The 25308-nt window shown below is 36.3% G+C and overlaps 1 protein-coding gene across 4 annotated transcripts; it reads right to left on the bottom strand.

The window, feature by feature from the left end:
* Positions 1 to 11255: 11255 nt before the first annotated feature.
* uts2r3 (urotensin-2 receptor 3) lies at positions 11256 to 19740 on the bottom strand. Of its 4 annotated transcripts, XM_083563304.1 has the most exons (3): positions 15237 to 15458; positions 13890 to 13957; positions 11256 to 13551 (listed from the first exon to the last, which is right to left on the bottom strand). In XM_083563304.1, exon 3 carries the CDS (start codon positions 13455 to 13457, stop codon positions 12303 to 12305), a length of 1155 nt encoding a protein of 384 aa, XP_083419430.1. In that variant the 5' UTR covers positions 13458 to 13551; positions 13890 to 13957; positions 15237 to 15458; the 3' UTR covers positions 11256 to 12302. The 4 variants fall into 4 exon arrangements, with proteins under 4 accessions (XP_083419430.1, XP_083419431.1, XP_083419433.1 ...); XM_083563305.1 differs by lacking the exons at positions 13890 to 13957; positions 15237 to 15458 and adding an exon at positions 19585 to 19740; XM_083563307.1 differs by lacking the exon at positions 13890 to 13957.
* Between the last annotated feature and the right edge of the window lie 5568 nt (positions 19741 to 25308).

Here is a 25308-nt window from a genome sequence, read left to right as displayed (position 1 = left end):
TCAGCACTTTTAACATTTTCACCAAGAGCTACAGCCACACACCTGCCTCTGTCTATCTAGTACATGCACATATGTGCACACTGTTTATTTGACTCCATTTTGGCAGTGATCCCTGTCTGCCTGTTCTAGCTTGCCCACCATGCACCTGTCCTGAGCCATAATATAGTATCCCACATCCAGAAATCACTACCTTGCTCTAACCCACAAAACTAGCCTCTCAATCGCACTCGAGCTATAATACTAGTATTAGGAAAAAACAGCATCAGAGCAGGGGTACTGTACTGTAAAGGTCTGAATTTACAAAGTTAAACTATTCATGCCTTGGTGCTTCAGCACTCAACACACTGCTTTCACACATGATGAGGTTTAGCTCCTGATGCCTGCCAGTGTTTGTTTATTTTCTATCCTGCTCCCATTAATGTGTGAATAGTGAGGTGGGTGTAAATAACAGCGCAATCTGAAGCAATGAAAGCTGACACACTGAATATTTTTCCATCATGCGCTTTTAATGGCAATGTACACACTGCAGTGCACACAGGACATGACTGCTGCAGATGTTGTGAATCAATCTCTATGTACAGGTGAAAATAATGTATAGGGGTCTATTCATACATTGTCAACATTGGCCTGTTTGTGAAAAGTAAAAAATCCAATTTTCCACTCTCTGAATCAAAGTGCTAACTTGAACCATACCAATGTTGTATTTATGTGGTTCCAGAAATGTAAAGCTGGCATTTTTGCTTCTTTTCAAATTCTTTCAGATTTATTTATAAAGCTATAATTGTGCAGCTTCCTTCCAACATTTTTACTGTTTTCAGAATCTGCTTCCAAAACAACATTCTTTGCCCCTGGGGGCTTAAATTATTCACTGTAAAAAAATAATAAAAAAAAATGACAACAGTATCAGGAAAGCTCTAATTTATTTTCCTACACTGCAGTCCCCTGGTAATATACATAAGACACTGATTTAAACTAGAACAATCATGTACTATAATCCACTTAAAAATGTTAATTGATGCTACTTCTTCCATAAATGAATTATTTATTAATTAATTAATAAATTCAGTTTGAGCAACCTCCAAACTATTACATTGATGATCTTTACACATTAAAATTAGAAACTTTAAACAGCAATTGTCATGTTATAATGCTTAGCTTTGAATTATCAGATTAAAAGTATTGTTCAATCTATATGTATTTATGTGAAGTCAATAGTATGTCAATCATTAGCTGATGTTAAGACAGACAGACAGACAGACAGACAGACAGACAGACAGACAGACAATGCTGCATAGAAGATGCTGCTTAGAAGCAATACATGACCTGGTGTTTCAGATGCTGAAGAAAAAGCATTCAAACAAATGTCTCCTCATGCCACAATTCCAAGCTCTGGAGAAGCACTTTTTGTTTTAGCACCGGCCATAGTTTCCCTTTAAATGCTACGGCTGCACTTTAAATGCCATACTAAATCCTGCAAGGAGAATGTAGTGATCTTTTAGCAGTGACACACACTTACAAACTCGCAGACGCACACACACATGCATTCTAATTGAGTGTCTCTACCTGTCTTTGAATAACCTCACAGTCTCTTTTTAATTCACAAGCTGTAACGACACACGCCTTGCTAAACTCAGCCACCTCAACCTTCATTAAACTCTTCTGATTACACCTGCCTGAAGCCAGTGCCTCATTTTGCTAACTTCACTTTCTAAGTTGCCCCAATATTGCTGACACGACACTTCAGCTTCCTGGACATGCCTCACGTTGACATTCAATTAGTCCCATGTAACTACAGCACCTCCCTCTACCCAATGGCCCAGAACCTTTCTTTTCCACAGGAATAATTTATTTTCTTTCATTAAATATGCCTCTCTAAATATGGAGTGCAGGAAAATAGCCTTTGGATCATTACAGTTGGAATAGGAAGATGGAAATGATAGATTCATTGGAGACGTCTCGTTTTTTCGTCTTTATTCAAATGAAACCCTATTACCATTGATTATTATGTAAGGGGACTGATAAAAGAAAAGTACATTTGAAAATTCATTCAACAGTATTGTAATTTAATCTACCTACTGAAGCGAACCTGATATATAGCAAATTGCTCTAGAAGGAATGCTGAGAATGACAGAAACTCAGCAAGGTTCTTCAGTAACATCAGACTCTAACAGACTCAAACTGTGACTTGTATTAGTTACGTAATGGTATTTAGAGGCAACATTATAAGCATACAATTTTGTAAATTGTTTCTATTCGTGGAAATCATGTTTTTGTAGTTTTCAGAGAGGCTCAATTGAAATGCAGATTGGCATGCACTAATTAATACGAAAGTATTACATAAAAAGCTGTATAAAGATTATTCCTAAGATTAATCAACATTACACACGCAAAATGCTGGTCTTGAATTTTTAAACATTACAAGCAATGGTGCCTTCTTATTAAGCACTAGTGATAGATATGTGTCTCCATCTAGTGTTCATGTTTATAATTACTCATACATGGAGCTTAGTTGTTCAAAGTGGTGTATGACTGTTAGAAATTGTTAAATAAATTGACAATTATATAGAAATGCTCTCGTTCACAAATCTCCGTCATTATTGATTTGTATCAAGTAAATAATGACACCTTTATTGCTTGTATGTTGTTTTGGATAAATGCATCCGAAGTAACTACGTACCTTCAGGGTAGAGCTGGAGTTTAGCTGCTATTTAAATGTTTTTAGAGCAGAGGTGCCCATACTTTTTCCTATAAAATAATAAAAATCAACCTTGACTGAGGGCCATTGGTGAAAAATAAATGTTGCATTATACCAAAGTTGCCATGGTTCCTCTCATTTGTGATTTCATAATATTAAAAACAAATTAATTAATTGAATTAAAAAAAAAAAGTTTTACTATCTTTTTTACTAATGCATATAAATTTTTTTTTACTAGAATAAAAGCTTTAGTTAAGTAAAACTTAACAATCCACTTTATTGTACAAGAGTTTCATGCCTAATTCAGTGACCTCTAATGAGGTCCAACTGGCATAATTTCTTCCCCTTTTCCCTCTTCCTCTGGCCCCTGGTTTGGATATGGTCTTTATCTCTGCCTCAGAGGTTGCTTAGTATCCAAAGAATTGGATAAAGCATGTTTCATTCATAAAATAGGAAAAAGCCAACTAGATATTTTGAAGGACCTGCCCACCTTTTTGGTTCCACAAGTAGTACGTAGTAACCCAACAGAAGCTGCGTTTAGGGCATTCATGAGTAAGCTCACCTAAAGAGATTCAGAGCATGGAGGACAGTGATTGGGCCACCTTGAATTGTTTGAGCATCCCAATAACGCTTTAGTGAAGCAGCATTTCTTAAAACCATCAAGATGACTGTCTGGACAAAATGGACCTCCTCTTAGTTACAGACAGTCAACATGGTCTTGTCCTACACCAGGGACCCACATCTATTATACCTGTAGCACCAATTCAATTATATTCAATTCATTTTTATTTGTATAGCACTTTTACCAATAAACATTGTCTCAAAGCAGCTTTTTACACAGATAACCCAGTGAAACAGAATGAATAAGATGTACTGAAAGCATCCATGTTGATCTCTTCCTGGTATTCCCCTCCCAACCAGGCTTCCTGTTTCAGGAGTGCTATGACACACGAGTGAGACAAAGCCTGTGCTGCTTTCACTAAGAAATGTTTCATGCCATAATGTTTGGCTCCATCTGCAGTTTCCTAATTCAAAGTCCTTCAAAAGACAATGCTAGCACACATAGTGATCTAATCGGGTGAGTGATGGGGTTACTAGCATTCTCACTAAATTTAGATCCATACTGATGAACTACGTGGCCTGCTTTAGTGCACAGGAGCTCTTCTCTGAGATCACTGTGAGTCTAAACGACGCAATATATGAGGGGATATGTTCCCCATGGCTTGCTCCAATTGCCAAATATGGTATTATAGTGATGCCAGTTGTCATAAAAGAAGGCAAGGCCACCTATATAAATCTTAAAAACCCCATGGTGCTAAGCAGAGACCAAGGGTCATTCTTTGAACAGATATGGCTACCTTTGATGGGGCAAACCTCAAGAAGCATCTGTTGCCTATACCTTACAAACAAGGTTTTTAAAAACCAGTTCAACCTTCTGGGAACCCAAAGACTTCCCAGAAGTCTGAAAGGATATACTTGTATCCATGCAGAATTTACATATACATTATTAAAAAACAAAATATGTGGCAAATGTTTGTGATAACCAGATTCTGTAACATTCATTTAAAAATAACCCAAAACATAAAGTATTTATTTAGTCAAATTGTAGGCAGACAAGATGCTGCTTTGTTCTTTGTATCAGGAGCAAGCCTACTCTCCTACGTTTGTTTCCTGTTATATGTCTTGTGCACAAGTGACTCATGCTTACATGCTCATCAGGGTTTTAAGGCTTTTTTTTTGTGCTTTGGAAAAACACAAGCACACAATCATCATCTACAAGAAAACATTAATAACCACTCAAATTTTGGGCAGTTGCTTTTTTATTATTATTTATTCATTCACTGCTTTTTCCTGGTCAGGGTCACTGTGAATCCTGTGAAGCCTGTGATGTTGTATTAGGAGTGATAATTGATAAATTATTTTCATTTTCCAGCTCTATCAAATCTGGCCTGCAGTAGGTAGTAAGTAATAACCTGTTAATTAGCCAAAAGCAGAGAGCCATCTACATTATAAAAAGCTTTTTATCAGTACAGATTTGAGTTTTTAAATAAATAATACTAAGCAAGAGTGGGTTATAATATCGCCAACAATGCATGTATGTGTGGGAGGGGTTCAGTGACCTTTGTTAAAACCGCTGTAGGCCATGCAGAGCTAAAGGCTGCTGCCTTTTTTGTTTATTTCTTCTTTAGTTTTTCACAAACTACAGAAGTAGTCCATGGAATATCATTCTTTTCAATGATAATAATTTGCAGTCCTCATACTTCTATTCCATTCTTGTACTAATAATGTCTTGAGGGAAAGGTATGACAATCAATCTCTGCAGTATATATATTGGCTTTGAATATCAGAGAGAGAAAAAGACAGAAGTGTTTTGTTTAGTGGATTTACCACCCTGTCTCTCTTCCCCATCAATCATGGGGACCTTGTAGTTGGTCAATCATTTTAACATTTTAGCACTGGACCAAACAAGCATCTTTTGGGAGACAACAGTAAATCAGAACATAAAGCTTGCTTGTCCAGAACATAAACCTTGACACTCTATGATTGCTGTCTATAAGTTTGTCTGCAGTAAAATCCAGCTTGACACAGGCAAAGCTGGTCATGCTGGTATACATCTTTGTAGGCTGGTTAGTTCTGGTAGAAAGTAAATCAAATTACAGCTGCTGACATTAATATAGAAAGTTTGTATGTGATAGACAAGTGGAAAATATGCAGCATTTCTTTTTTTATGACTCACAAAGTTAATATTGAGGTAAGCTGAGTACATGTGGGAGCTTAGAACACTGTCAGTGCCTCCCTCAGACAATAGGCTTAGATTGGTTTAAAAAAAAAAAAAAAAAATCTAATGGTCCAACCAATTGGTTAACTCTTTAGTATATCTAGCATTGTCAGCTACAAAATATAAACATTCCTGCAGTACATGTTTAGGATGGGAAGCTGTATTTACTAATGGTAATGAATGGTGATACTAGTAGAACTGTGCAATGTATGGATCAGTCAACAGACCCTGTGACCAATTTTTGAAAACTCTTGCAAAACCCTCCAGGACTTGGGCAAAAGTCATTCATCATGAAGTGTGGATTTGTAGGAGGACTGCAGGATTTAATGCACCATTTAGGATAGGGCCAGAGTCAGCTTTTATCTCATGCCAACTTACTGTGCTTACTGTTAACCATAGTGAAAACCTCAAAAGAGAAAAAAGAAAAACTAAATGTATTTCTTGGTTCCATGTTTATGTATTATTTTGTTCAATTGAAGACCACTTTGTGCTACTGAGGATGGTTCCACATGAACAGATCCATGAAGTTACTAGGCAAGTCAAGAACTGTGGATGTATTTGGATTGTAATTGATATAAACAGTCTACTAGAATGGCTTAGGACTGCAATTTTCAAGGACTCCTTTCGATATTTCTTCCGCAAACATTCCCAAGGTGTTTGTCCTTGCCACTGTTACCACTGACCTGTTAATTAGGGATAAACTTATAAGAGTTAAACTTATAGGTACTAAATTTATTGGGGACATATAAATGTATATTTCATAACCTCTTTATCTCTGTAAAACTGTGTTGGTTCAATGTCCATTGTTAAAAGCAGTATACAAATAAAAATTAATTAATTTTAATAGATTTTTTTTTACGTTTAGTTCTGAGTGTCTATAACTTAACTGAATGACTACAAGACCCTAAAGCAGGGATGAAAGTGTGCTAGCGCAAGCAGTTTTATGCAATTTTTGTACATACAAATACAAGCACAAATCCTCTAACTGTTAGCGCATGTTTAGGTAATCTGGCATAAGGAAATGTAATGAAAATTCCACTATGTGTCTTTTCTTTATGATCTCAGGGTGATTGGAGCCTTCTTGCCTTGCTGGTGATTTAGTTCAGGTCCTTTTTTTACATCCCACTTTTGATTGACTGACTATAATATTTCCCAAATACATATTATGAGAATAAAAGGAATGGGGTGTTTAATAATGTTCCCTCAGATCACTTACCTTTCGAATAAGTCGTGTTTGTAATTAAAGAATGGGTTGGGAACATGTTTCTCTCTATATATTTCCACCCTTTTTGTTGGCAGTGCTACGTCTGAGCGATTGTATGTTATTGGTTGTTATTGTTGTTGGTTATAGGTGAATCTCAACCCACCATAACAGTTACAATGCACAGTGATTTGGTATTTGAACACTAATGTGTAACTTGGCAAAGGGTGAACTGAAATGTAGTATGTAGACTTTAGCACTAGGTGGCACACCACAAATATCTTTTTTATTTTTAGTCTTAGAGCCACAAACCAGACTTGTTAAGGCCACTGTGATTGTGGTGTGAACCTGTGCAGAAGTGCTGAGCTTTCACCCACAGCCTTTATATAAAATTTGTCTTAGATGTTTTATAAGGGAAATTAGATCTCTTGTAAATCTTTTGTAGATCTCTTGTGCGAGTAGAATTTTTTTTTTCCAAGCATCCACTGTTGCATAGTTTCGTCTCAAGCTCATATTTAAATATCCTCATATATTCGATACAAAAAATGAAAATCCATCCAAAACCATGACATACAGGTTTGTCCACAAATATGTGGGCACCAATCAATTTAAGAGTTTTTAGTCTACCACAGTAACAGCTGAAAATTTAAGTCTGTTTTTTGGACCAAAATAGGTAAAACTAGCATAATTGAATTTTTGCACTCTAATTGCAATTATATCCTTTTTTGTCAATGAGTTTCTGAAGTTTGGAACCGTCACACATCAACACATGGTGAGTTTTTACCTGGCGATGCTTTGCCAGGACTTTACTGCTGCTGTCTTTAGTTCCTGCATTTTGTCTTTAAAACTGTAGTACTGTACCATATGTGTAGTCATTATCATGGGCACAAAATTAATTTGTTAATTTTTTTTTTGCAAATGTCCCAGTTGGTGGGTAGAATTACTGTGACAGCTGCGTTCTCACATATATATATATTTTTTCCCCTTAAAAGTTTGGATGCAGTTGTTGAAAGGCTAACACTGAATATTTTGTCAGAGCCTTAAAAGGGAAAAATATGGTGAAAAATACCATTGGTAAACATGAATTGAGTTCACTTGTGCACCAGTGGTAATTAATGAGGTTGAATATTTTCCAAATAATCAAAGGTGCCTCCAGTTGTTCCTGGTCTTGCTATTTTGCAATGAGGAAGCCATTTTTGGTTTTAGAAAATTGAGGAGTTGCTGTAGAAAATGTTTATAGAAATAATTCTTATTCTATTTCAGATTATTTTCCTTTTTGCTGTCCTCCTCCAATCTCTTGTTCTACCTGTCCACATCTAGCTCATCCTTTCTACCTCTTCCACTTTTTTTTTGCTCCTAGCCCATTTTTTCTCTGAAGTATCTTTCTCTTGTTCCTACATGTAATCTTCCCATCACTCTTGATTCTTCACTTTAGATAGGAAGTTCATCACAAGGCACCCGTGCAAACATGCCAATCCTTTTTTTGGGTTACATCGAGACAGTTTCCACAACATGGAAAATTCAATTTAGTTTGTTGTACATGGAAAACAAGATATATGTATTTATTTATGCTATTTATAACTATTTTGAGAATGCTAAACATTAATTTAGATACATTTGTTATTTTTAAAAGTTACTAAGGGCTACAGTGCACAGTACTGGAACAATGCTCATGATTTCTGAAGGTAGCTTTTCATTTACACATTTACATGTGATGATTGAGGAGTTTAAAAATGTGCTTATAGATTAAATAAATGTGTTAAAGTATTTGCGACGCTACTTTTACAATTTGTGGAAGCAACTGAAAAAAAACAGTGCACTTGCAAGTATCTTCCACTGTCAGAGGTGGTGGGTAGGTAAGCACATAAGAGTTATAGACATATCGATCACGTCGTCTTGCTGAGAAACATTTCTGAATTGAATTGGAGTGTGCTAATTATTGAACGTTTGTAAATCTCAGGCATGATATACAAGCATTAGATATATTTAGATATAATTCGAGATTTTTCACTGGGATCTATGAAAACCTTACACTGTGGATTTAGATTTTAAGAATTCCTCATGAAGGCATGTAAGTAATATATAACCAGTAATATCCTAACCAGCTCAAACATTAAATCTTGTGTTTCACTTATGTCTTTTTGCCACTTTCCAGAGGTCCCAATTGCTGCAAGGAAACAGCCAATAGAGAAAAGCAAAGCAATATACAAAAAGGACTAAGGTACAGTAGCCAAGCCACATACAAGCAGATAATAGACAAGCGCGGGGTGAATAGTTAAATGAAAACAAAGAATCAGTGTAGACATGCCATGTTCACACTCCTTCTGGTCAGAGCCAGGGTGAGAACAGAAGGGCTGATGTTCGTTTATGTAACCTCCGGCCTCTAAAGCGGGAAGTCAGTGCCATCGTCTGATCATGGCGGCTAACACTGGAGTGTGAAGGCATGGGGATGCGGCAGCATAGGCCAGCTTTTTTACTGATGGAGCCCCAGAATCCACAAAGAGCTATTAGGCTGTCTGGTTCCTGGCTGTTCACAGGTCGATATCGGGATTTGGATGAATTTTTTCCCCCCTTTTCATCAGCAAGATTTGCAGTGATATGAAATAAATGTTTTGGAGTGTCTGTGTGAACAATGCTTATGGTAATCGAGTGTGCTCAGGACTGATGTGTAAACTGAATGTAGGCTTTTATTTTGGCTTGGACAAAGCCACAAACCTAAAATGAATATGCAGTAAGAGAGACACAGATGGAGAGGGAAAGACAGAATGATTGAAAGAGGGAAAACAGATGGGCAAATAGAATTTCAGTATGTGTACATGTGTGTTCCTCGGAGAAGGGAGCCTCTTATACTGTCTCAGCGGGGGCTTGGGCCAAGCTTCGGCCTAGTCTCGTCTGCCCAGCGGGGGCCTTTCCTGAACGAGCCGCCCAGAGGAGGGGCACCTGCCTGAGCTACAAACACAGAGCAGAGACAGGAGGTTTGGACCAGTCAAGGAGGGGGAAGGATGGGTGGTGAATGGAAAGACACTCAGGAAAAAGGACATGAATTCAATGTCTGATTTGGAAATGAAAATATATGTGCCCTTTACATTACCCTTTAGTCTGTGGTCTAGAAGCCACTACCTCTGACAAAACAAGAAATCTTTTTGCAAATACAGTCATGGTGGTTATTGTTGGAGAGTCACACAGTACCAACTCTTGGGTCTACCAACATAAACTGACAGCGTATAGATTTATCAACCTCCCCAGGACAATATTTTCCGATGTTTGGACCCAGTGGGTAAAATACATGTGCTTGAAGTTTATCACACACTCAATCTTTCAGATTAGCATCAGGGGAAAGAGAGAGAGAGGGAGACAGAAAGATTGGTCAGACATAGCCATGTTGTAACTTTACCATTTTTACTTCTAAATTCAGTATTCAATAGAGCCTTTTTATCCTTTTTTTATGTTTAGGTAAAACATTACAGGTCTACCAACATATTCACAATCACATCACTGGAGAAAATGAAATAGATTATATATCACAGATTTATAAAAGCTGACTTGTAATAAAGTGAAAGACCACAGAAATGCGCTGAGCTCCGTGTGAATTACAGATCTGAGGCTGGTCTGGCACTGGAGGATCCATGCTGGATTGACAGGGAACAGAGTAGGAACACTAGCTAGCACGTTTCTCCCAGGTAAATGGAAACACATGCTAAAAGGAAAAAAGCAAAGGTACAGCTTTGCATAAACTCTTCTTAAACAGTGTTCTGCTTTATTTCTTTCTTTTTTTAACAGACTTTACAATTGCTGCCAGTGTGACTGAGGAAATATAATATTTTTAATAATGACTAGAAAAGTTCTTTTTTTACTTTGTATTTGTTTTGGAAGCCCCAGCATGGCATACTGTATGCGTTGGTACAAAGCTAAACAGATATGGAGCTTCACAAAGATGTTACACAAAGCATTCATGGACATAAGAGTTGTTCATGCAGACTGACACCATGATGCTATTAAAACATTTACAGACAAGGCACAGGCTCTCACCCACATGTTACTCACATATAAACATCACATGCATGTCATACATTTATTAAGTGTGGACATCATTATACACAGTGTCAACTGAGAAACAGAAGTGATTAATACTATATTAATACTATTAATACTTTTTTTTTTGTTTGTTTTTTTATGAAAACTAAATTAATTTGATGTACATAAATTTGCCCTAGTATGTATAAAAACTTCAATGTGTTTAGGTCGAGAAGGTTGGAGAAGCAGAACTGATAAACATACACAGAAATATAAAGAAATACTGTACAACCTAAGTTATAAAGCATGCTACTTGTTTAAAAAACACATTCCACCCGTAACATCTCAATCAACTGTCATTAAAACAAATATGTCTTTAGTTTATGCCTTGTCGTTTTTTCTCCATTATATTGAATGTAATAATGAGTGCTTATTCTCCTGAGCAGTCCCTCTCAGGATCAGGGATGTTTTATTGTCTAAACATGCTGGGGAAGGAATCATGAACCACTTTACAAACTTCCGTATAAAAGAAATAATTTTATTAATTCATATATATTATTGCCACAAATGCATGTATACAGTATGAATGTTTGTGACTATGCCTTGTGCAAAGCAATGCAGAAAAAGGGCAGACGCAAAAATAAATGCGTTTGCTGTAAAAGGCAAACAAACCCTAAGGCTTTCAAGAGTCATAGAAGACAGAGACTGAATACAAAGGATACTATCTAATTCCTTAGGCAAGCGTCTTTTATTCTAGAATGCAGTATGTCTTTTCATACACTTAAATTAGAGCAAAGCATTCAGTAAAGTAAAATCAGTAGAACACAAATAGACAGAATTGGGACCACACATAATAATGTACAAAGGTAAAGCATTGCTTTTTGAAAAATAATTAGCTTTACAGTATGTGAGTTGATACACATTTACAAATCTGAAAAAATGGAGACAATTAATATTTAACCTCTTCAAAGAGCAAAGTCCAGTGGGAATTGTTCTTTGGCTTTGAGCCTAATTTGAATATATGGCTGTTCCCTTCATTAGGGCTAATAAACCAGTTTGGTTTTTAAAATGCTTCACACCTGTATTGAAAATTCCCTTTGGGCAAGCCACAAATCATTTCAACACTTGTGTTGTCCCTTTAATCTTGTGTCTTTGGTGTCTCCTTAAACAGATGTCTTTGACACTTTTGTTCACCAGTATGTAATAATTAGCTGTCTGCTAGTCAATGTTGTTTATAAGCCTTGCTTTTAAAAAGCACAAGAGGCTTGTTTAAGCTGATTATTAATTTTTTTTTGTAGAGAAAATATTTTGATTACACCCTAGTCAGTTCTACTAGAACCTAGAAGAATTCAAAAACCAATGACAATATAAAGTGAACAGTTTACTTAATATATCTGATTGCAACAATGAGGCTGATAATTAAATACGAGTACCAGAATAATATATATCCCTGTTCATTTCAGGATAGGTCGCAAAGAACCCTGACCAGAATAAATTGATTATAGTGATGAGATATGAATTAATGTACTGTATTGTGTTATACTGAGAAAAAGGAACTAACAAATGAGTTGTAAAAAGTGCACTTATTGTTGGGCAGGTAAAAAGCGGTTTCACTAGTGAACAGAGCTTCCCTTCTGGCAGAATGGAACAGATGTGCTTGCTGCCTGTCTGCTGGTCCGTTGGCGCTTTCCTGTCAGTAATGTGTAAAAAAATGGATTTACACATGAGTTCCCGTATGTTAGCCCTGTTAGGATTCGGTTCACAGTGACCTGTGTGCCTACAGGTACAACACGTAGAATGTCTGGTCGATAGAGTGGTAGCAACTGCCAGATCCAGAATGGGAGGAAACAGGCCCAGAATGCAAGAACAATTCCCAGGATGAGGAGCAGGACTTTGGGTCTAGGAGCACGGGGTGGGTTGGCGCTACATCCTCCAGCCCAGGCCATCTGTGTCTGTGAAACCCAGTAGTGACGCCCTAAGGCTGCATATAGACCCCCAATAGCCAGGCCTGGTCCTAGGATACTGGTGCAGAATAATACACTGAGGTAAGCTTTGGAGCTTTGCTCATCCCATGCTGGAACACACAACTTGCCCTCCTGGTTTTCTCCGTTTTCCAGGTGCAAAGTGATCATCATGGGTAGGCTGAGTGCCACAGCGAGGCCCCATGCCAGAACCACACGCCGCAGGCCTGAGGTAGGAGCTGAAGAGGCAGCAAGTGGATCTGCTACAGCACGGTATCGGTCCAAACTCATTGCAGTCAGTGTGAAAATGCTGGCGTGCATGGTGAGCAGGTCCAGGCTGAGCAGGAGGCGGCAGCCGAGTTCACCAAAAGCCCAATCAGATGCCAGGCTGTCGTACACAATAAAGGGTGCAGTGGAGAGGTAAAGCAGATCTGCCAATGCCAGACTCAGAACCTGCATATGAAGTGAAGAAGAAGACAAGGAGGACGAAGTGGGGGAGGTATTAGGAGAGTGAGATGGGGAAAAGGTTCTAAGGCAAGCAGGAGTCAAACAGCAGCTTGATGACATACTGCCTCTCCTTCTGGGGCCCCTGCGGCGCTGAATAAGAAGCCCCAGAGTGTACAGGTTTCCCAGAATGCCCAGGAGTGAAAGGAGGGAGAGAGAAAAACAAAAAAAAGCTGTGGAGGCAACACTTGGGGAGGGATAGACTGAGGGAGAAGGGGAAGGGCTGGACAGGTTAGAAAGGAAAGAAAAGGTATAAGATGGAGCAGCGGAATAAAAGAGCGAGACAAAACCTGTGGCTTCCATTTGGAAACTTCAGTTTTAATGTTAATGAGCAAAGAATCGATCAAGAGCTTTCTGTTTCTATAGGGTCAAAATAATAAAACGGGTAATGTTAGTACTTTATTAGAGAAAAGAGAAAGAAAAGAAGAAAAAGATTTTTAAAAGAAAAACAGTAAGAGTACTTTGAGTAATTTTAACTATGATTTAATAACAGAAATATGGAGATATTTTATTCTTTATAGTGGGATTCAAGATTTCATATGTCACAGACCTAAATAACAAAATAATTGGAGACAGTTACTGTAGTCACAGTAATCACTGCAGTCACGAATTCACAATTTGTGCTGTATTAGTTGTTGTTTTTTTAACCTTCTGTTGTGCGCATATAAATAATCGTCTTAATTGAATTTTTTTGTATTTTCATATTTATCGTTATAGCTCTGTTTATTGTCATACAGAAATGCGCCAGATCAGTCCATTTTGCGCATTGCGCGCTCAGCCGCCGATACACCGCATCACGCGTCCTGTAAGTGACAAGCAAAAGAACGTCAATATAAAGGATAAAGTATAAACATTACATAAACTTCACAATTTTCTAGTAAAACTAGACCCCGAAATTAAAAAAAAAGGGAAACGACCTTGCGCAACCAATTCACGCCACCTGGACACGTCGCCTTTATTTATTCTACACGCACTTACAGCCTGTCAAAGCTTTTCGGGTTGTGTTACACTTTCATTTTGGTCTGAGGTAAACCATCGTTGGTTTATTGATTAATTCATCAAATACTCTACATTCTCAACTTTTATATTCCTCAGCGGAATAGGATCTATGATGCATATTCTTCCCCTCTGAGTGTGTAACATTAGCTGTGAGAAATGTCTGCAAGTGCGCATTTAAACAGGAGGAATTTTTGGGACACATGGTGACTCTCCACAAGCGCCTCAATAACGCTTCAGCAGGGCTACTGTAGGAATCTCTCTCTCTCTCTCTCTCTCTCTCTCTCTCTCTCTCTCTCTCTCTCTCTCTCTCTCTCACGCACACACACGCACACACACGCGATCAAGCCCGCATTTTATAGCGCTAATTTGAAAGTGGGTGGAGCCAAATTAGCCCTGAGTGAAGACGTCATTCAGCAGAAAAGATATTTACGTTCTGTTATTTAAGGAGAAGAAGAATAAGCTTTATTCACATTTATTTCCTTATTTATTTACATTTACACTACGATTCGCAAGGGGATCATTTACCTGACACGATTTTATTAGGTATTATGCGCAAATGCACTTATTATTATTATTATTATTATTATTATTATTATTATTATTATTATTATTATTATTAATTATAATATTACTCCTATTAGTTTTTTTTACACTTAGACAGCTTAGTAAATGGACTGATCCATGGTAATTTAGTAACTCTGCTTAATTTCATTGCCTGATGTCAGCTTTTTTAAAACCAGTAAAATAATAGCGCACTAAAGAAAATTCAAACGTCATTGTAAAAAAAAAAAAAAAAAAAGGAAAAAAACTAAACAAATCTTTTGCAATCACTGTTTGTTTCGATCTGTATAGCACTGGATGCAGTGATCTAAAAGTCATCTAAATCTACAAGCAAAATCAACTAAATCAACACTGCTAATAATTTACCATAGAACTATTATACATTTAATTAAAACAGTCCAGTGGTATTATGATGACACATGACACACGCCAATAATTATTTCCTGCTTATATATTGCATAAAATCCAGACGGAAAAGTATTGAAGTAATTCGTTAAGCAAGTGAGTATAAACTGAGATTACCTCAGGCTGCAGGGCTCAGATGGTCCAAAACCGCAAGACAAAGAGGCTTCTTCAAACTTCCTTGGTGACTATCCATTTTAAAAAGATGTCGTTTATCGTGAAAAATCCCGTTTGTATTTACGATATAGAATTTATGCTGTTAAAGGTAAGGTAATGTAGTTTTTGTTGACAGCTCTGGGCTGCTGAGGAAAGCTGATCACACACCTTGTTCATCTCGCAGCTTTTTCTCCGACCCATCTGATAACTCAGTGCGAGAGAGGCGGGGCTACGTGGGACACGGGGCGGAGCCTAACGAACTGAATTTAAATAATCAATTAACCACAAATGACCGGGCACTTGAAGGAAACCCTTTCTTGTTTTATACTACGTATCTCTCATGGGCAACTATAAAACAATACCCATTGCATGGGTATATATTGTAAATCAAACACTTTAATTACCATTGCACTCGTATTAATATTATTTCAATAAATTGCAATTGCAAGAAATACACACAGCACTTTAGAGCGACAATATTACAGCATGCGTAAATGGCTTCCCCAAAATATTTATGACACATGGGAAACGCCATGCCTACTTAAGCTTTAAATTATATGATTAACCCAGTATGAATAGTAACACGTTTAAAATCCATTATCCCACTAGAGACCAGCTTCAGCCCCGATTATAGGTTTAATCATGCTTGAAAAATGCTGGATAACATTCTAATATTTATAACCATTCAAGCCACAGCTCAAACCCGTTTAACCCATATGAAATATTGCATGGCACACATAAGACTAAACAGGAATACATTGCCATTAAAGGAAAAAAAAATTGTCTTCATCCACATAGTCAGGCAGATGCTGTGAATCATATTTATTTCCAACTGAATTTAAAAGACATGGGAAGAAAAAAAAAAGGTGAATTGTAGATGGGAGTTTTGGATTCTGTGTTGCAAAAGATTTACAGCTAGTAAAATTAAAAGCCATGGGCTCTCTGCTGGACAGGAAATATCACTTATAAAAAAAAATTAATAAGTACATTTATTTGTAATGCATACCAGACACTAAAATGTAATTACAGATTGCTTTTAACAAACTGAAAGGATTTTGATGCCTTTTTTTGTTAAGGTAAAATCATGCCGAAAAGTTACTTGATAGATGTACAGCAATTGTGTAAAACTATTTATAAATAACCTCTTTATTCTATACATAACGTGCATTTTATATGTACTCTGCCTTTGTTGTATTCCTAAAACACAAGAGCAAATGAATGCTGGTCGGTCCACACATGCTCTTTCCTGTAAAATGAGAATGACTCATAGGATGAAGGCAGTCCAGTGGAAAGGAACATGTGTCTAAGCCACCGACCAGAGTGGGAGAGAAAAAGAAAGAGTTATAGCTTTGTCTTCTTGTGAGCTACTGACACCAACTTCAAATTCAGTCCATGTGCCAATACACACACATACAGAGAGAGAGAGAGAAAGACCAGAGAACTGCATGCATTTCATAGCCAACACACACATATCTGCACATCCAGCATACTTTAGAGCCAACACACACATCACCAACACTCTTCTACTTCACACCAGCACTCAACACCAACATTGGCAACCCTCAAAGACATCTAATCCCATGGAAGGTAAAGAGTGTGTGTTAGTGTGGCTTCATGAGCTTAGCTCGCAGTCTCGGGCTCACACAAAAAAAAAAATTGAAGAAGAGATATTGTTGCTTTCTGGCAAAAAAATTTCAGTCACAGATTTTTATCACATCATATGCGATTGTCATGAGCACCAAGGTACAAAGTGAAGTAAGTTTAAGATGATTGCTGAATACATTATGTAATCATTTTTTAAAGTGTTCTTATATATTGTCTTATATTTAAAATAAAATTTTAAGATTATGTTCTTGTTATATGGTCTTACTATTTTGTATATGGAAATAAATTAAGGTATGAACAATGGAAGTTAATATAATGTACACATTGCATGTTCACTCAGGACTGCTGACATAGGTTTGTGTGTTCAAGGTGTCCGGGGCATGTGCTGTGTGTTTGCACACACAAGATCGACATAGACAGGCACCAAGGCTGAGACAAGAGGGAGGGAACATATTTTTCCCTGCAGGGTGTGTGGAATTTCAACAAATACCTGGCACCAGCCTGCCAAAATAGTCAAAGGAGAGAGACAGATAGATAGATAGATAGAGAGAGAGAGAGAGAGAGAGAGAGAGAGAGAGAGAGAGAGAGAGAGAGAGAGAGAGAGAGAGAGAGAGAGAGAGAAATAAAATGTAGAATTTTTATATAGCTGAATATGCAATAAAAAAGGATGGGTAACTGTTTATATCATAAACAAATACAAATTATATAATAAAGAATACACAAGCCTGTTAAAAATTGTTTTTTATTTCCTCTCTAAATAAGTTTACATATATTTGCGCAGTTCAAGTATATGAAACTATATGTCAAATATTTGTAAACTGATTTAGAGAGAAATAAAAATAAAAAAAAAAACATTTTCTGAATACAAATATTTTCTGTTATACAGATCACCATATAGACCTGAGGTATTTTACATGTTTTTTCAAAGGATTTTAGATATCTGTTATATTTGATCACATGAATACTATATTGTGTCTGACGTAAAGCCACAGCTGGTTAAACGGTCACGTCAGGTATCATGGCTTGGTAGCTTTTATTCTTGCAGCTCGACATGGAATGGCCCTATTGCGGGTGTCTCTGTGCAGATCAAAGGGTTTAAAATTTCCAAACACAAACTCCATACTGTCCAGACCCCCAGCTGGGCCTGTGTGTCTTTCAGTGCTGTGCGTTTTAGAAGTAACTTGAATTATTGCCCTATTGAAAGAATTACATCACACAGCAAAAACATCAGTAGGCTCTTTAAATTTGCAAGTGCCCTTTTGCTTTGCCTACATTATGTTAATGAATTTTTTAAAGTGTTTGACTGTCCTCTGACAGATTTCCCACCTGTTTGACTACATCGGAACTGCAGATTTAATTAAATGGGCGGACATTTTTTGCACATGGCAAATGGTTTATTTCCTTTCTGGCTGATTAATGGTGCATACAATGAATTATTGATCCTCCGTGTCTCTGGCACTGATGTCTATATTCACTTTCTGCCAGAGTTAATTTCCTAAACCTAAGTCCTTCTCCACTGGGTTCAAGGCAAATCAGTCCTTTAACTTTCTCTCTTTCTCTTTCTCTCTCTCTCTCTCTCTCTCTCTCTCTCTCTCTCTCTCTCTCTCTCTCTCTCTCTCTCTCTCTCTCTCTCTCTCTCTCTCTCTCTCTCTCTCTCTCTCTCTCTCTCTCTCTCTCCTCTTTTCTCCCTGTTAGCATATACCTGGATAATAAGTATTATGAACTATCCAAACACTTTAAATGCTATTAAATCACCACAATTTGAAGACATTACAATTTTCTTCATTCATTAATACTGTAGGGTAAATGGGTTTAAATGGGGTTTAAGTTCTTAAAAAATTATTTGGAGTTCTGCTTTCACCCAAATTAAAGCTGTTTGGAAATATAATTTTATGAGATTTGTTTCTGGGTGTCTCTGTGCCATGCAGCTTTGGCTTTAAATGTTCTAATTTTATGGCCAAAATGCTAGTAATCTTTTATTTTGTGAATTGCTTTATTTTATTTATTTATTTATTTATTTATTTATTTATTTATTTATTTATTTATTTATTTTAATTTTGACTAAATCATAATATATGACTAAAAATGTTATGTTGTTCAAATGATAATTACAGTGCTTCTACAACAGTTGAACAAATTAAACAATAATCATAATACCAAAAAATATCTGTAATTAATTTTCTAACTCAAACATCTTTTTGGTTAATTCCAATCAGGTAGCTTTCAGACTCACAATATATTTAGGGTAAAAGAGATTTAACAAATACTGTTTGTAATAAAAATAATGTAATCTTTATTAATTTTCTTTTTTGCATGTACAAAGTATATTTGTAAAACTTTGTTATAAACTTTTTTTCTATATTTGGAACTCTTATTTCCCAACAGAAAATCTGTAGACATCAAAATACATTGACACTTAAAATAGCAATGAGTATCATCAGGACAATAAAGGGCAAGAAAAGCTGAAAGTTCCTAAAATTTCACAGTTTAGCAAATCGTTGTGGTTGTCATGTTACAAAACCTGCACAACTGGTGCAGAAAGGAAGCAACTGAGAAAAAAAGCAGCACCTAAACTTCACCAAACATAACTGAAACTGGAATTGTGTATTGTGGTCAGACAACCAAAATTGAACACTTTGCCCATAAACATTCAGCATATTTTCTTTTTAAAATGGGCTTTGCACAAAGAAAAGCAGCTGATACTCACTGTGAAATATAGTTTGAGTCTGTTTTGTGGCTGGTTGTCCAGGAGCTCTTAGGAAGATTGATGCCATCAGGAATTCTGTTAAGTAGGCTATTTTAACCCCATAACACATTAAATGTAAAAGAAATGTAAAAATTGATGTCAGGCTTTTTTGCCATATGGCTGACTTTGTCTAAAATAAACATTGTGCCCACATCCACAAATATAAGAACATAAAGGCATTTAAAGTGTTCTTTAGTGAGGAGTGGATCCAAGATTCCACTACGAACATAACCTTGTTAGGCATTACTGGAACAGCTTCAGTGCTGTTACTCTCTCCAGCATCAGATATGCTCAGGATGCTGATGTTGTTGGATGCAGCATTTTGCAGAAAGCATTGTACTGCTTAAGAATCCTTTCTTTGTTGTGTATCTATATTGCATGTGTTGGTGTTTATATATTAAATTGTGTTTAATTAAAAAAAAAAAGATTATTATGGTGTGATGTCTAAAGATCAATGTAACACTATATTTATTTATGGATAAATTCCAGTTTTGATGAAGAAAATAAGATTTTTAATAATGTGAGGTTCTTTCTGTCTGAAAATGGTTTACTCACCACAGATGGAAGCAATATTTACTCTGGCACATTGCATAACTGGAAGCTTTGGTGTGGGACTTTATTGAACTGCCAAAACCAATTCTTAGTTTTGGAGTTAAACTGTTCTGCGTTTCTTATTAAAGTCAAAACAACTTTAAAAAAAAAAAAAAAAAAGTCTCACTAGACGTAAACATACAGTGATAAAGTGTCAGTCAACAAAAAAAAAAAGTCTTGTTGGGTAATAAGATGATGTGATGTGTAAATAAAATAAAAATGATGATGATGATGGTGATGATTAATGTAGTTTGAGCATCAATTTATTTTCAATAAATATTTGCAAAAGAAAAAAGATCTGCACTGATAGGGAAGCAGATTTTATTGTGCACCCATTACAAAGTACAACACCAGCCTCAAAAGAAAAAATGTCTTTTAACACTACATAGGATTAAGAAAGGATTCAAATTTCTCAGGCCTCCTACCCAGACAGAACACAGTTTACAAATGGAACATTTTCAGGCTCATTTATGCTCTTCCTGAGTGTGTATCCTACACAGTTCGCTGCAAGGATAATCAGCCCTAATCTAACACACCATATCCAGCTAATCTTGGATTTCATCTGGAGCTCATACGCAGTTGGAGTTGGACAGCACTGCTATACCACATGCAGGCATCTCGTGTAATTGATTAAAATCTGTGTTTATGTGTCAATCATGTGAAAATTGCTGAAAAAGAGCGGTGTTCATGGAAGTGTGCCACACAGGACATCCTTCTCTCGCTGAAATCCACTGTTTTCTAAAGTTTACTAATCACTCCCTGGTGTGATGTTTTTTACTGCATCAGGGCCCTGACAGATGCAGTGTGCACCAACAGATCTCATTTTTGTATGAGCAGATCCTACAGCTAGACACCAGTGTGTCACTCTGCAGTTAATTTAAACTGACAATAAATGTGAAATAATTGAAATTGTGTAATGTGAAATAAGTGATTAACACATAGCTTTCTCATCGGTTTGAGGTGATGCCAGAATTATTTACTTTAAAATATGAAATCTCTGTAATATGCTAAGCATTTAAGCAGCTACATATTGCATTTCTTTTTTCTTTTTTTTGCTAAATATTAGTTCCAAATTCATTTCCTTTTATTCTTAACCCCCTGACAGAAGCAGCACGATTTTGATTGTAATATCCAGGTCCTGCTAATTATTCAGGACTTCTTTATATACAGTTAGTCATTTTAGATGTGGTATCTGGTGGTTGACCTGGAAATTTAACAAGCACAAGAATCAGATGCATTGATTTAAACATCCATGATGATGGATATGTTTGTGATTTTGTTACTTCACAATCTAATATTTTTCATGAAACAAATAGTTTATTTTGTTGTAGTCTTGTAGTTTTGTTGTAATTTCTGATTTGTAGCCCAAAGATTCAGAAAGAAAAATATCAGTATATTTCTTAAAGAGAATGTATAATTGTTAACTACTTTTCCATCTGATATTTATGATAATTGTAATAATGTTGCCATGTTTATTCAATGGATTACATTTCCAGATGTGTTCTGGAATAACCATTGTGATAATTTGGTTCTGTGTTTCTGTTTCTTCAATCATTTAATTCAATATTTGTCATTTTGTTCAAACAAAAAAAAAAAAAAGAAAACTTTTAAAAATCACATTATATTTGTGATTCAGCCAAATTTCATTCCAGAGACATTTATAAGCATCTCAAAAAGAATGTGGGAAACAATTTTGTAAAAGAAAAGACGCCTTTCAAATGAATTAACTCAGACATTTGTACAGCAATAAACTGAGCAACTGCTTTAAATCTACAGCATTTCTTAAGCATCTTTATGTAGTTTGTAAGGGAAAAGAGTTAATAAGTTCTTCTGCAGATGTTGACTTTTACACTTGCTTCTGTTATTGCAGGTAATAGCAAACCACCACAATTATGTTTTTATGAAACTATTTTCTCTTTCATTTCCCAATATGTCGAGTATGTATCCTTTCTTTAATGACACATAGGCATATGTTTGTATCATTTACATATCTTTTAAATGAAACCCTGGAAATTCCTAACACTATGACTAGGCTGAGTATGACATTTTCACCTTAAAGGCTTCTGCCCTCTAGTGTTCATTTAATGCTATAACAGTTAGCCTTGTGTGTGTGCTGTTGGAAAATATGTTGTATGTTTAATTATTTTGTTTAATTATTGTAATTTTCTTACGTAACATCTTACATTACAGACATGAATGCCACTGAGATAGGGGCTCTCCTCTTCCTCTCACTATACCACTCTATTCCTGCAGGAATTTTCTCACAATTCCATTTATCACATTCATTATTTTCCTCTTAATGATTTACAGTGAATTTAATAGTAAATAATACGATATTAGGTTTTCTCAGAGAAATTAATACTATATTAATGAATATTTGGATTATGCAGTAAAAATAAAGCCTTTTCTGGGAACACTTGACCCAATAATAGTAAAAGATTATTTCAAAATACTAGTATGAAGTATTTTTTGAGCACAATAACGTAATTGAACAGGACATTGAAATCAATGTTAATCTAAATAAGGCCATCAAGATGTATGGTAAAAGTGTAAAAACTCTGAATGTTTGCTTAAAATCATTTTGTAAAAAAACATTCTTTCAACTGTGTATCATACAGTACAACTTTAATATGATTTATTGATGCTTTTTTCTATTTTGAATTGTGCCAATAAGTATTGTTAAACTTGTTAAGTTGTTAATTGTTAAGTTTTATGTAACTAAATATCTTACCTTAATTATTTAAAAAGTGTTTATTTTAATTATTAGAAAACTTTAGTTCCTTTCTATAATATATCTGCTTTTTAAATCGCATGAAATGGTTTTAACAAGACAAATACAAGTTATCATTAAATGGGTCTTGATCTAATAAGATATAAGTAGTGAATCTCAGCATCTCCCTGATGATACCGATGTCCAATTAATAAAAGAAAATGTTATAAATAAAAAAAAAGAAAAATGAAAAAATTTTGTGTTTGTGCCAAAATACTGTACCTCACACATTTACAATAATATGTGTGGAGGGCTGGAAAAATCTATTAAGCATACAGTAGCTTTGGCCAAAAGCAAGCTACAGCCAAAAATGACAAAACATTGTGTTTTGACCAAAATGTAAACCTTCTGACAATAATATTCTTTGAAATTCTTACTGTAAGAAAACATCTATGTATTTCACCAATGTAATGCGGAAAAGTTTATATTTAGCCTACTTTCTATCCAGTACCCTGGGAATGAATCCTGGCCAATTATCCTTATGTTCTATCCCAATGTTTCCACCAGGAATGGGCATTATTTATAATAAGTGTATTTCGAATATGTACAGTGAGGAAAATAAGTATTTGAACACCCTAAGAACCCTAAGTTCTTCCACTTAGAAATCATGGAGGGGTCTGAAATTGTCATCGTAGGTGCATGTCCACTGTGAGAGGCATAATCTAAAAAAAAAAATCCAGAAATCACAATATATGATTTTTAAACTATTTATTTGTATGATACAGCTGCAAATAAGTATTTGAACACCTGTCTATCAGCTAGAATTCTGACCCTCAAAGACCTGTTAGTCTGCCTTTAAAATGTCCACCTCCACTACATTTATTATCCTAAATTAGATGCACCTGTTTGAGGTCGTTAGCTGCATAAAGACACCTGTCCACCCCATACAATCAGTAAGAATCCAACTACTAACATGGCCAAGACCAAAGAGCTGTCCAAAGACACTAGAGACAAAATTGTACACCTCCACAAGGCTGGAAAGGGCTACGGGGAAATTGCCAAGCAGCTTGGTGAAAAAAGGTCCACTGTTGGAGCAATCATTAGAAAATGGAAGAAGCTAAACATGACTGTCAATCTCCCTCGGACTGGGGCTCCATGCAAGATCTCACCTCGTGGGGTCTCAATGATCCTAAGGAAGGTGAGAAATCAGCCCAGAACTACACAGAAGGAGCTGGTCAATGACCTAAAAAGAGCTGGGACCACCGTTTCCAAGGTTACTGTTGGTAATACACTAAGACGTCATGGTTTGAAATCATGCATGGCACGGAAGGTTCCCCTGCTTAAACCAGCACATGTCCAGGCACGTCTTAAGTTTGCCAATGACCATTTGGATGATCCAGAGGAGTCATGGAAGAAAGTCATGTGGTCAGATGAGACCAAAATAGAACTTTTGGGTCATAATTCCACTAAACGTGTTTGGAGGAAGAAGAATGATGAGTACCATCTCAAGAACACCATCTCTACTGTGAAGCATGGGGGTGGTAGCATCATGCTTTGGGGGTGTTTTTCTGCACATGGGACAGGGCGACTGCACTGTATTAAGGAGAGGATGACCGGGGCCATGTATTGCGAGATTTTGTGGAACAACCTCCTTCCCTCAGTTAGAGCATTGAAGATGGGTCGAGGTTGGGTCTTCCAACATGACAATGACCCGAAGCACACAGCCATGATAACCAAGGAGTGACTCTGTAAGAAGCATATCAAGGTTCTGGCATGGCCTAGCCAGTCTCCAGACCTAAACCCAATAGAGAATCTTTGGAGGGAGCTCAAACTCCGTGTTTCTCAGCGACAGGCCAGAAACCTGACTGATCTAGAGAAGATCTGTGTGGAGGAGTGGGCCAAAATCCCTCCTGCAGTGTGTGCAAACCTGGTGAAAAACTACAGGAAACGTTTGACCTCTGTAATTGCAAACAAAGGCTACTGTACCAAATATTTATATTGACTTTCTCAGGTGTTCAAATACTTATTTGCAGCTGTATCATACAAATAAATAGTTAAAAAATCATACATTGTGATTTCTGGATATATATTTTTTTTAGATTATGTCTCTCCCAGTGGACATGCACCTACGATGACAATTTCAGACCCCTCCATGATTTCTAAGTGGGAGAACTTGCAAAATAGCAGGGTGTTCAAATACTTATTTTCCTCACTGTATTTCAAATATAAAATATGATTTTAAAATTTGTATTTGATAGGGTTGATGAAAATGGCTTCATATTTTGTATTAAAATGCTTTAATGTTTTGTTTTTTTGTCATCTTTTAAAATACTGTACAATTTTTGTAAGAAGTCTTCATGATGACATCATAAAAATGCAGCTTC

This window comes from Silurus aristotelis, assembly GCF_946808225.1.
Source record: "Silurus aristotelis genome assembly, chromosome: 1".
Taxonomy (NCBI): Eukaryota; Metazoa; Chordata; class Actinopteri; order Siluriformes; family Siluridae; genus Silurus; species Silurus aristotelis.
Note: the sequence above shows the minus strand (reverse complement) of the source record. Positions and strands in the feature narration are given on the sequence as shown.